General features: G+C 42.4%; 1 protein-coding gene across 1 annotated transcript in view; it reads right to left on the bottom strand.

The window, feature by feature from the left end:
* The window catches only part of LRRC7 (leucine rich repeat containing 7), a 116,802-nt gene that overhangs the window by 24,963 nt on the left and 78,327 nt on the right, over positions 1-13,512 (bottom strand). The window contains exons 9-15 of the mRNA XM_030455170.1: positions 13,009-13,153; positions 12,346-12,418; positions 7,762-7,891; positions 7,305-7,420; positions 2,481-2,550; positions 1,618-1,717; positions 846-970 (exon numbers count right to left, since the gene is read on the bottom strand). Coding sequence (XP_030311030.1) covers positions 846-970; positions 1,618-1,717; positions 2,481-2,550; positions 7,305-7,420; positions 7,762-7,891; positions 12,346-12,418; positions 13,009-13,153 — 759 coding nt within the window. The remainder of the gene's footprint in view (positions 1-845; positions 971-1,617; positions 1,718-2,480; positions 2,551-7,304; positions 7,421-7,761; positions 7,892-12,345; positions 12,419-13,008; positions 13,154-13,512) is intronic.

Here is a 13,512-nt window from a genome sequence, read left to right as displayed (position 1 = left end):
ATGTACATTTCAAACCATCCCTATGCCCTCCTGCAGCCTGTGGATGGAGTGACACTGACTGAGCTCTCAAAAGGTGCCAGCAATCAGCTCCTGGTTCATGAGGGGGAATGGGGCAGCCAGGGAGCTCTGGAGCACCTCTGTGGTCACAGAGGGGAACTGGCATTTCTGGGAATGAGCACGGACACACCAGAAGGATGGAAATCAGCATTTCTGTCCAACTGGATTTGAACTCATCTTTTCATGCCTTGGGCAAAAAGGTTTTTGTGCAGGAGCAGGAACACCCACACACACCTGCAGGAAGAAATAATTTCCTTGCACAGCCTGGCAAGATTTCAGTTGAAAGCTCTGGAATTATGTTAATTTCAGGTAAACAGAACAGAATATTCCTATTTTGATCTTCATCTTTGCTAGGTTACAAAATTGATGAGAAATACCTTCTGCACTGCACATTCCTGTGTAACTCCATGAAGCTGCAGAGCTCTTGTTGACTCCAGCTGTGAGAGGAATATGGAATCCTTTCTGGGATCTACAGATTCCTCAAGGACTAGGAGGGTCAACATGAACTCTAATTTTATGTGTTAATTTTGTCTTTGTGACGTAACATCTGTAGGACCCTGACATGAGGGCTGTGGGCCTGACCTGATTTAGCAAATCAAAGTTTTGCTCTTTAGCCAAGAAAATCAAAAGCAGGAATTGGCAATGAGTGCTTCAGAGAGAAGAATTATTCTGTTCTTCCTCAACTGCTGCCCCTCAAACATGGTGATGAGTACTTTCTGGGTGTTTGGAACACGAAAGTAGCCCTGTCCATAATAGGTGAATACCAGAATAAATCAAATAAAACTTACCTTAACTTTCCCTGCATTTTCCTCCTCTTCCTTTTTGTCTTCAAACTCAAAGGCAACAGTCATACGCTGCTGTCTCTGCTCCTCCCAGAGAGTGGGGTTAAAACTGTCACTGTCTGACTGGAAATCTACAGTTAAATTGCAAACAGCAATGGACAAGAACAAGTAATCAGTGCACCCAGCAGAGGACTGGAAATTATCTAAAAAGAATTAGTTGAGAAACTGTAAGATCTCACAGTATTAAACCTGAAATGAGAGTGATGGAAAGCAGGAGGGTTTGGGGCTGATCTGGAGCAGAGGCAGCATGCAGACAAACTCTGACTGCACAAGAGAAGGGAAGAGAAAAGAGAAGCCAATCCCTGGGCCCTGCCAAGCTCTCAGCTCCCCATGTGGAGGAGCTGGCCCACCCCAGCCTCTCAGGTGGGTCCAGTGTCTCTGCAGGGGGAGCTGGCTCTGGCCCGCAGCCTGTCCACAGGGCAGCAAGGCATATCTTGGGATTTCTGTCCCCTGAACTCAATCCCCAGGTTCAGATTGTTTATACAAGGCCATTCTTCTGAAAAGAAAACAAGTGTTTAAGGAAATGTAAATCTGACAGCCTGAGCATGATTCATTTGCAACCAGGATCCCTTTGGGTGTGACAAAATGCAGCCTGGTGTGTGTGCACTCCTCCTCTACGTGTCACAAGAGACACAAGGACCCTCTGAAAGCTTTCCTCTCCCTCCCCATTCTTTCCTCCTCTATCTGAGCCAGCTCTGCTCCTGCCTCTGCACTTTACCTTCATCACTGCGGGGCTGCTGGGGAAACATGTAGTTGGTCAGGACCCTCTGCTTTGTTTCTGGGTGAGCCTCTGTTTGCAGTGGGATGAGAGCCTTGGACTGCACAGGAAAGGCAAAACAGACCAGTTAGCTGGGGGCATCCCTGTTCCCTGAGACAGGAGCTTACATTTGATAAACACACAATACAAGATTAGATAGAATTTGGATTATTTCCTGTTCCTGCTTTGCTCTGGTGTGGCATCGAGGGGTGACTGCCACAGTTCATAGACTAGAACATACTCTATGCTAGACTGTAGAAACCTCAAAATGCTGCAGAAAAAACTATATGTAAAAGGAGAGTGTGTGTTCTGTGTCTGGGCTGAGAAGCCATGAAATGTTATATCTTTAATGGAAATTAGACCCTGTGAAACAGGTGAGAATCCCACCTTAACACCCCAAAATTCATCATCTTCTGTTATCCCTCCAGCCTCCCCTCCCTTCAGCTTGAAAACTTTTTGCTCAGCTATAAAGGTAAAAGCCCATCTGAGGAGCAGTGCCAGGAGCACGTGCCAGCAGAACTCTCCTGGAGCCAGCAGGAATTTCCTCTGGACATCTGGGCTAAGAGCAGAGCTGGGCCATGCCCACTGAGCTTTACTTCTGTAAGGCTGGCTATGTGCAGGTAATAAATCCTCCAGAGGTGCTCTTTCCAAGTTCATAAATGACACCCAGAAGGATCTGTACCTTGATATGAAAGCATAAAGCTGGACAGGGAACAAAGACTTCTAAAGTTCTCTACAGTCATGTATTAAATCCTAGGTTTCATTTATAGCCCTCACTAAGACCCTTTGCTACTAAATAAAATAAAAATATTGAAAGTCATTACCTGGTTGTCAGAAAGCCACAAAGCTGCAAGTTCTTTGAGTTTAGTAAAAGTGAATGGTAAATTCTTCAGCCTGGAAATGAGAATATTGGAACAACATGAATCCTTCACTTTTACAATAGTTTCTTTTAAAAATCCCTACGTAGCATGTTTATCTTGATCATACTGAAATTGCTGTGATTCCACCTTTTATTTGCTCTTACTTTTTACTAAAATACAGTATTTTAGCAGAGCCATTCCATATTAAGAGTGATTTGGAATCTAAAACTACTCACATCATCTCCTAAAGGTACTGAGAGAATGTTTTCTCTCATCAGTAGTGTAACCAAAGTTACAGGTTCTAACACAGAAAAGTCTTGGTCCCAGGGAGAGTTACAGGAAAGACCTAACAGTTTTCAGAGTTGCTAACAGAAACCTTTTCATTGGACATTCAGGTTTTTATTATTGAAATTCATTCTTGCACAAATGTTAGCAAAAAGATTAACGTAATAGAAATATTCCTGGTGAACCTGAAAGACAACATTGAATTAAACACTCAAAGAATTAGCATGTTAATTATAGATGGAAGTGCACTGGAAATGATGACTAGATGCTTGGGGAAACTTCATGGTTTTCCCACTAATTCTTTTGCTTTTCTGAACAACCACCCACTGCTGTTCTCCCAGCTTTGAGCTCCAGAAGGTTCAGGAGCTGGAGGAAGAAATGGACAGCCAAGGGACTGTCTACAGAGACAAAAGCTAAATGTGATCTAACAAAGAGAGCAGAGGAAAAGCTCTTTTCTCCCAGACTGTGGAAAGGAAAGATCTTGCAGATACTGTTTTCTACCTTCATCAGTCAAAATAAGGGTACACTAGAGCTACAAAGGATCTTAAATATTAGTTACAAGTGGGGGTAGGTTGAGTACTTTCTGCCTACAATAGGCCAGATCCTATTTGGTATAAATCAGCAGAACTCTGCTCTACCTCACATCATCCTCAGTAAAGGGTTTGGCCTCCTCTGAAGAGCAAACTGCTCAGCAGTAATTGAGAAAAGTGATTAATCTGCCCTGCTTGATCCAAGATGTGACTGCACTCAGGTACTGGCACAAAGAAAAGCAAAGTTCATGGCTGTGCTGTTCAACAAAGAGCTTTTCTTTTATGCTTAGATGCTGAAACTTGTCACTAGACAGTTTGGAAAATTACATGTGTAATTGTTTGTATAAATCTAAGGGAAAATATATTCAGAATACTAGATTAAACATTAATTGGTGCATAGATAGGTAATTATGAAGATGCCCAAATTTAATTCACTTTCAATTAAAAGGCAAACTTTGCACTTGTTTTCACTATGGATGGGATTTGACCCAGCCTGAATAAATCTCCTTTGCAGCTCTCTGCTGGAAGGAGCTGTTTGACCATTCCAGAGCAGCTGCACCCAGAGCTTGCAGCATTCCTGAGGGCAGCCAGAGACACCCAGTCTGTGGGAAAACACCATCTCCAGCTCCCCAGAACAACCTCAGCACTCCCTATGGTTTTTTCCCAAGCAACAGCTTCACTCCTGTGCAAATTTTCATTCACCAATAACTTCACTTTGCAATCTCTTAAACTCATTTGTAACAAGAGCTGAAAACATGATGGGCAAATGCAGGAAATCTCCAGGTGCTATAGAGATTACCTGCATTCCTTTTAATTAGGTTATTATACAGGTACAATCTTGGATGTCATTGGTATATGTAAAAGTTTAAAAGTTAATAACAAAAATTTTGCTTTTAATGTACACCCTGAGGCACTAATTGATTTTTCAGGAAAAAAGCTCTCTGCAGTAATAGTTTGGGAACATCTGAAATGCATATGCACTTTTTGTAGGGCTTAATTTTCAGGTAGAAAATGTTCTTTTAAGAGAAAAACTGAGAAGAAATTTCCCCTGCAGTTCCTCAGGTGAATAAAACCCAACCCAACCCAACCCAACCCAGCAGACTTCCTGAGCTGATGCCCCTCCTCATGACACCCTTGTGCTGCAGGACTCAAGGAGCTGCACATCAGCACCACACCAGTCTGGAATGAGGATTTGGGAATAATTCCTTCCATTATTGATCCGAGATCACATCTTTAGCATAATGTGTGAAGTTCTTAAAGCCTAATACTTTAGGAGTAAGCTAAAGTATATTTATCCATGGAACTCAAGAAAAGCAAAGAAAATGTAATTGATACTGTTTAAATATGAAAACTATCAAATGTCAGTATTTGAGGGGTCTCCTGGGGTAAGGCAGTCTTTGCTTTTATTTAAGCCCACTGACAGACCTCATTTGAACTGTTCTCTCTTGATAGCAACAGTTTTCCTCATAGTTATGTAAAATAACCACTATGTATTTGTACCAGTTGTACAAATGGTGGTTTCACTGTGGTCACAGTAACCAAGCTCAGAGTACAGGAAGAGTTCTCACTGGTTACTACTTCGAGTAACACAATGTACAAGGAGCTTTCCAGGCACCTAGGGGATAGACTTATTGATGCATACGTTGTAGTTTGGTGGCATTCAAAAAGAATTTATAAAAAATACCCCAACCATGAAGAATTTCTGTCAAAACCTGCTGTAGGTTACTGGTAAGCAGGAGCAGTGCCAGGCAGTCAGGCAGCCCAGGGACAGCTGCTGTTTGTGACAGTTCTCCCAGGCAGCTCTCAGCAAATGAATAATAACTCTGTTTCCCAAGTGTGAGGGTTTAAAAGAATGTGACTCACAGGAACTCACCAACATTCTGGTCACAGAACCACGTGTGGATATACGTGGCCAAAAGTAATTACCTCTTTGGCAATGAGGATTGTGGTGTGATTAAATAACTGAACAGGTACACCAGGGAACTGCCAGGTTTTTGACTCCATCATGTAATTTTAGGGCCTTTTTTCAATCAGCTTCTGTGGGTGAGATTCAGAGCAGTAACTGAGCTCTCACCCCAGGACAGGAGCAGTGCAAATACAAAAAAAGGTGATGATTCTCTTGGCTCCTCTTTCAGAACAATCTAAAACTAAAAGAAAGGTTACTTACCAGTAACCGATGCTCTTTGAGAAGTGTAGCCCAAATGTACATTCTAACAATTCTACCTCTCAATCACAGGACTCAGACCTGGAAGGACTCTGAGGAGAGAGGAGAAGCAGATGGAAGACAGATGTGTATGTGGACTACACAGTGTGAAGAACACCGGTTACTGGTAAGACATCTCTTTTGCTTTGAATGAATCCCATCTGCATTCCTAACAGTGACTGAATCCACGCAGCCACCCCCAAAGCCTCACTCTGTGCTGGAGATCTTGGTGTCTTTCATGCAAGCAGTAACTGCACAACCACTTTATCAAGTGCTGCACTGGTTCTTGAGGCACTGGGTTATGCTGCAAAGGCAAGGATGACTCTCCAGGTGGTTGCACTGAAAATATCTGGAATCAAATCTTCCCTGACTGCAGAGGGTGATGAAGGCAGCCAGGCTCTCCCCAGATGCCCACCAGCCCTCATTAGATACCACCTGATGGCAAGTCAGGATTCAACCCCTCCTTGCCTTCTATTGTGCAGAGAAAACCAAATACTGCATTTCCCAGGGAGGAAGAGCCTGTCACAGGGCTGAAAAGATCAAGATATCTGTAAAGATAAAAGGAGAGAGGACTCCTCACTGCAGCTGAGAAGTACAGAGTATTAGAGAGCATGGCATGGGATAGAGAAGCTGGAGTCGTGGTGACAGAGTCTGTCCCCTCTGCAAAGAAAGTACCATGGAAAGAGGCATCAGGAACTGGATACCTGCCAGAACAGACATGGAAAAAAAAAGCTTGAAAACCTGGCAGAGTGATCCAAGCCTCTGGAGAACCTGAGGGGGTGACAAGTGTGGCCTGAAGTACAGTGTCAGTCCCCAAACCAAGAGACCCAAGATTTGAGTCTGTGTTGAAACTGTCCAGATCCCAAACTCCACCAAGTTTAACTGCTGGCCCATGCAGAAGGTGTGCTATACAATGCAGAGTCACCTAACAGAATGAAACAGGTAATTCCTTACAAACACATGATAGGGATTTCTAGGTAACTTGGTTTTATATTTTAGGGTCAACCTTAATTTCAACAATGAAAGTGCTGGCAGTACATCAGACACAAAGTTGTCCTGCCCCTAATTTTTAGTGAGTATGGATGCTAAACAAACAGGATACATACTAGAGAGCAAGCTTGCATTTCAGTGGTTCTGCTGAACACTACCATATTCCTGGAACACATTTCAAGGAAAAGTGAGTCTGTTCTGATGCCTAGGGCAGCACAGGTAAGTAACAAGAAAGGCTCATTTGAAGCATTCTGCTTCTCAGAGGAACAACCATGTACATAAGAACAGAAGAATCTGCTTTTTTTCACCAAAACCTTTGCTCTGCTGAAGGAAATAGAAAATTTTCTTTTGATTTCAGTGGAGGCAGGATCATGTTAGTGTGCTGGCATTCAGGGATTTCCTACAGGTCTGCTACAATTTTGGAATCATTAAATGTTTCAAAATTACATACAAAAGCAAAGCCAGTGTCATACTTCAGCATGGAAACAGCAGGAGATACAAGAAGTAACCAGGTTTTCATCTGTGAAAACACACAGAGACCCAAAAATTGGCCCCATCCAAGTTTTTCTTTGGATGTCAGTGGAATAAAGGCCAAACCATAAAGATTAAAAAACTAAATCAAGGTTGTTTATTTTTTCCCTTACAGTTAAAATAAAGTAATTCTAAATAGAGTTTTAATAATTTAAAACATTTTATGTTTTATGTTTTTATAAAGACTTAATTTTATTTTTTTAAAAAATACATTTTTATAATAGGATAGCAAAATTCTGTGCACTGTACCTGTTATCACTCAGATTTAAGACTCTCAGCTTCTGCATCTGACCAATTTCATCAGGGAGAAATTCCAGCTTGTTGGAGCGCAGAGACATCACTGTCACATTTTTACAGCTTCCAATCTACAGGAATGGAAAGAACAAAGATGCTCAGAACCCTTCTCTGTCAAAGCTTACCATTATCACTAACTCCTGATGTCAGGAGGCAGCCAGATTGTGTTTTCACTTTAACTGAGCAGCAGGGAAATGCCCAGGGTTGCTCCCCCCACTCTTCTGAGGGATGCTCTCACTTTGAGGTGAATTTAGTGATTTACTGGTTCTGCTGCTATGTGAAGAAAGACTTGGTCTTCCACATCATGCTGAAACATTTGCTTTAACAGGTATTCTGTCTGAGCAGGGATGAAATCTTGGGCCTACCACAAAATGGTTCAGTTGGTCATTTAAAAAGAGAATCAGCTGCTCACTTCTCTGGGCAGTTCAGGAAGGAAATTCTCATCCACAGCCAACGTCCTCAGGTTATGAAGGTAACCAATGGTAGAAGGCAAGGACTCCAACTCATTACAGCTGCAGTCAAATTCTTCTAATAAAGACAAACTGAAATTGTAAACACACTTTTTAGATGCTATACAAGGGCTAGATAATCAAAATTAAAACCCTAAAACCTTTGAAGGTTTTTCAGCCTCACACAGGTACAGACACCAGGCTCTGAAGAGAAAACCTGTATTGCAGCTTTCCCTGGGAGAAGCCTCCAGTAAGAGGACTGGAGGAGTTCCTGGGGATACTGCTCAGCAATCCTACCCAGTAAGGCAGTTTCAGACCACTCAGTTTCCCCACATCATCAATCTCACTTTTTGTCAGGAGGAAGCATTCCAAGTGCTTCAGACAGTGATCCAGGCAGTTCACACTTAGCTGAAGAACCAAGCCATGAAGTTTATGAGTTAACACACAAAGACAGACAAGAGGTACAGAAATGCTGCTGTGAGAGCAAAGGGAAGGGGAGCAGAGGTTGCCCCAGGGCACATCCCTACTGATGCACGTGGCAGCTTTTCTCATACACATCAGTAGTGAGGAAAGATGACCCAAACTCAGCAGTCATCCCAGCCTGTTGCAGTCACACAGCTTTGTAAGAACATTGATCTTTCACTTTTCATTTATGTTTAGAAAACTTGTCCTTTAGTAATGCAAGTAACACTTACTAACAGGAATACATAGGTACTATATATTAAATATATAGTACTATAGAAATATATGCACGTTGCATATTACACACACACATAAAAGAATTCTGAAGAAATACCTGGTGCAGCTCTGAAAACATGAGGCTGGCTGTACACATTCCTGAAGGGATGCTGCACTGCACTGCTCATTCCACACAGAATAAAAATTTTGTGACCTCTTACAAATGCCACAGCTCCTTGTCCCTGCTGCCCCTTATTTGCTCCACATGTCCTAGCTTTTTGTCTCCAGTGCTTTAATTAACAGCAAGGTTAAAAGGCCAGCAGTTATTTCTTCCTGAATGTTTGTCATCATCCTGTCCACTGATGAAGGGGGAAGATGCCCAGGAGATTGACTGGTTTTTTTCTCCAAATGTTTTGGTAGATGTGACACCTCTGCTACAAACCTGGCTCCTTGTCTTTATAGGGATCACAGCTGTGGGACTGGATCTTCCCTCTTTGTCTGACTTCCCCTTATTCTAGTTTCTTAATTAAAATAAGGTATTCCAGCCATCCAAGTTTATGCCAGATGAAACCAGAAATGGCTGTTCCTAACATGGAATTCTCAGAACTTTCCCCTAATTGCTGTATTTCTGAAAAGCCAGAGTGAGTCATTCAGTGATTAGTGAGAGAGGTGCATGGAATGTAGCCAAGAGCTCTGCCAGGTTTGGTTATAGCTTTTCTTTAACACAACCTTTGTATCCACTACAATTCCTTTCAACCTAGATACAAAAGAATCTCAGTAAAGGCAAAATTCAGTCCTGTTTACCTTCTCCATACAAAACATGTGCCTGGTGGAGCAGAGGCCAACTGGAGAGCTCATTAAATTGCAAGATGCACACATTCTTCCTGTTACTAATGATAACACAACCAGAAAAGCTTGGAAATGGAGAAACTCATTGAGAATTCCAATGTTCCCAACCACAACTGGAACATCTGACACTCTGAACTGTCAGAGCAGAAGCTCCCTGGCAGGAAGGATGACTTGAGCAGACAAGAGCATTTTATTTGCAAGGTATTGTCTGGTACAGATCTTCTCAGCTTCTTCCCTTCCTGATGACATCAGCAGCAGACAAATGAATGTGGCCACAATATAAACTACAAAGTCAGTGTGAAACTCTGTTTTATCTCCATAATTACCACTGCTAAAAAATACACACATCAGAGAGTGAGTTTTCATTCAGCACGGGCTGGGCATGGAAGAACAGAAATGAAAGAGAATAACCACTGTAATTCTGAGGGTGCTAATTCAGCTGAAACATCATTAACCTTACACATTCCTGGCCTAAATTCAGATCACTCTTGACAGGTTTATAGAAGGGCAGACAGCAATCAGATATGCACCTGCTGTTCTGTTTGGCACCCACAGGAATGAGGCAGTTCACTGGACACATCCTAAGGTAGATGGGGAATATTTTTAGACAGATGAGTAGAGACATCCTGGGAGAATCATGACTGCCAGGAACAAAACAGTAGCTGCAGCCAATCTCACTTCATTTCACAGAGGCACAGCCCTTTCCTCCCAACAGCTCCAGCACCCAGGCAACTGCTGGCACCCAGCACCCTAAATCCTGAGCATTGGCTACACCCACAGGTTGTCCAACATGAGGCAAAAGGATTTTGCAGACCCAGGAATACAAGTCTTTGCATCACCTACTGTTGTCAGATAGGGCTCACACCAGAGATGTGCAGACAACACTCCCTGAACACAAGACACCATCTCCAGTCTTTGTGTCCAACGTGGAACAGTACTGAAACATCACCAATCCACTGATTTTACCAGGAATGTTTTATTAAGCTGGGTCCACTGTCCTTAGAACCTTGCAGGGTCCAAATCTAAATGCCACTTAGAGGTTTGTCCTTAGAGCAGGACTGCCAAGCCCAAGGGTGGCAGCTTGCTGTTAGCAGAGAGGTTGAAGTGCTCTGGCTCTCAGCAGGGTGTTCCCTCCTCCACACTGCTAACCTCTGTGTGACAATAACACTGCAGTGGGCACCTCCATCAGCACTGAGGAGAAACAGACCCAGTAGGAAACGATCCAAGTGGATGAGTCAGAGAAAGGAACTTCATTTGGATGTGGGAGACATGGTCCTCATTAAAGGAGAGCAAGCATTTCATTGAACAAGCACAACCAAGCACTCCACAGTAATGTGACAGGATGAGGTGATTAGCCTGTGCTCTGCTGTACACCATTCAGAGCAGCACTTTGCATCTTCAAAAGTGTAAATGAGGCTCCGTAACAAACAATACTGAACAGGTATTAGGTCAAAAAAAAAAAAAAAAAACCAAACCAAAAAACAAAACCCTTTCCCTTCAGCATGAACAAATCAATAAAGGAGAACACATCATCATGACAGGGGCTAAGAATTTACACCCAAAATTCTTAAAGATAATGCTGGGCTTTCCATCAGCCTCTTTGCACAGTGTTCAGTTCAGCTTTTGAGCTTTGTGAGCCCTCCCTGCCCACCAGAGTTCATAGCTACACAATATTTATAAGATTTCCCCTTTTGTGATGCAGAGAACCAACTTCCAGCATTGTCCATGAACACCACACCCATCTAAGGACACTGCATGGAAAGCCAAACCTCACCTGCAGCTGCTGCAGTTGTAAGAGTTCTCAGATTTGGATTGGGGTTTTTTTTCCAACTGGCACACAAAAATTTAAATTATTATTGAAATTATGCCTATAAAAGCACTGGATGTGCAGGTTAGAGAATATTTCTACTCCAGAGACCTCAGCATATTTTCATATTTCTGGAGAAGTCTAAATGAAGCCTTCTGGCCTTTCATTTTGGAAGCCTCAGGACAGCCCTGGCTGAAGAAAACTACTTCTAATATAAATAGAAGTTAAAACCTGCTGAAGAGAGATCAGCTTTTGCATGGAGTCTGAGTGCAGCTCTGCTCAGAGCTGCCCCATTCCCAGTGTTCTTGCTAACAGGAGAGAACTGGTGTGAATGGTACAACTGGTGTATGGCACAAGCAGACACAGTCAGTACCTCTGCACAAGTACAAGGGGGTGCTGGAAACAATAGAGCTACAGCTATAGGAAGCAGCCAGGCACCATGGATTCTGAGGTTTCTGAGTATCAGTTTGTACAGCACTTCAAAAGAGAAATATGCAGAGGAAGAGGCATTCTGCAACAGATACTGATGTTAGAGACATGTTCTGCTGGAAAGGGGGATGGGAAGAGCCTCTTGTCTGCAGGCTCAGAGTTTGCCTCCAGCTGGAGTTTGACAGTAAATTGCAGCTCTGGTTTAGCACTGAGCTCCTGACACAGAGCAGTGCAGGGCAGAACTCTGCACCAGCCATCCTCTGACATCTGGCAAAACGAGCTAAAGGGCACGGGTCCTGCTCCTCATAATCAGGTTACTAATCCAGCCCTCATCCAGCTTGATGGCTACACCCATGGAATTGTCATGACTGCTGCATTTATGCCACTTCATTGTTTCATGAAGTCTTAGCACATGTGAGGTTTACAGACGTTTTCCTTGCAGTGGGTGTTGCTATGGAAACAGACGCATTCCCTCAAATACTTCTATTTCTTCTACTTTTGCTGCTCTAATCATCTAAATTGCAAGTGACTCACACAGCAAGTATCTTTGTTCTTTTTCTTGGAAAATATGATACATGTCATCTTATTACTTATGCCAGTTTAAGTCCACAGAAGTAATAGTGCTGCTCCAAATTTCAATGTTATAAGCTAGGTGCTAGGCACCCAGTTTGGAATTATTCTGTAATGCACTCTATCTTTGCTTTATTTTTTATTTTAAAAAGCCCACGTGCTGCAGGTAAAACACATTCTACTTGATGCTGAAAACCATGAGACTTATACTTACTTTCCAATTGCATTGGGCAGGATTGTGAGCTGGTTGTCATCCACTTTCAAAGTCGTAAGCCTTTTCAACAGTCCTGCAAAACAGGCAGGGAAGAGTTAATAGAAAGATATTTCACATTATTCTTTTTTACTTTCTGTAAACTCCCATATCCTTAAACCAAAAAATGATTTCTACAACTAAAGAATTCTGGTCTAGATTACATCTGTAAGAAGTGTCTGTATGTAGGACAGTACCCAGACACACTTCTGTCCCACTGAAAATACTCTTCAGTGAAATGAAGCAGTGATTAAAGGTTAGGCTGAACTGCAAGAGAAACATTGAGGGATTTCTGGAGTCTTGAATAAAAATGGTTTAAGAATAGCATGCTATTTGTGTGGAAAGAGTAGGATTTCTACTTATTATTGATGTTTCAATCAAATTCAAGTCCTGTTGCTGTGATTAAAAGGTGCTCAAGCCATAAGTGGACATTAGCAAATTATCTGAAGTAAATGCTACATTTACACAGCTTCACAATGGCCAAGGACAGACAGCAAACCACAATGAGACTGAAAACCAGAATCAACCCTGAGTGCACTTGCAAAGACAGTTAATTCTTGTCATTATAGAGTCAGAAATGTAATCCTCAGCTCTAAAAGTTGACAAGAAACACTGAGTTTTTCTCACCTATGGAGTCTGGCAGTTGCTGCAACATGTTGGATGACAACAGGAGATCTTCAAGTCCTTCACATCCTGATATGTCCAAATCCACAGTTTCTATCCTGTTTTTTGACACATCCAGGTACACGAGCTGTTTTAACTTCCCTATAGACTTAATAGCACGTTACAAAGTGTTACTTCAACAGATACACACTGCCTGCCAGCTTCTAAGTTTAATTAAAGCCAAACAGTAGTAACCAAGGCTTAGGAAAGTCCATCATCTCAGCATCCTTTTCACAACATATTTCACTGAAGCAGCACCTGTGGTGGGCCAACAGCTTTCCTCTTCAGGTGACTGCAAAAGGAACTGCCCCAAACTAATTAATTACTGTGTTCCAGATTCAGCATATATAGAAACCATCACCTGGGGTTTTAAAATTTCTATTTGTTGGGAAGACAACAGGAAATATTTCCCCTCCCCATGAAAACTACACAAGACTGAAGTGGAAGAGGCCCTGAGACACTGCCACA

The sequence above is a fragment of the Calypte anna genome, chromosome 8 (genome assembly GCF_003957555.1).
Source record: "Calypte anna isolate BGI_N300 chromosome 8, bCalAnn1_v1.p, whole genome shotgun sequence".
Classification (NCBI taxonomy): Eukaryota; Metazoa; Chordata; class Aves; order Apodiformes; family Trochilidae; genus Calypte; species Calypte anna.
Note: the sequence above shows the minus strand (reverse complement) of the source record. Positions and strands in the feature narration are given on the sequence as shown.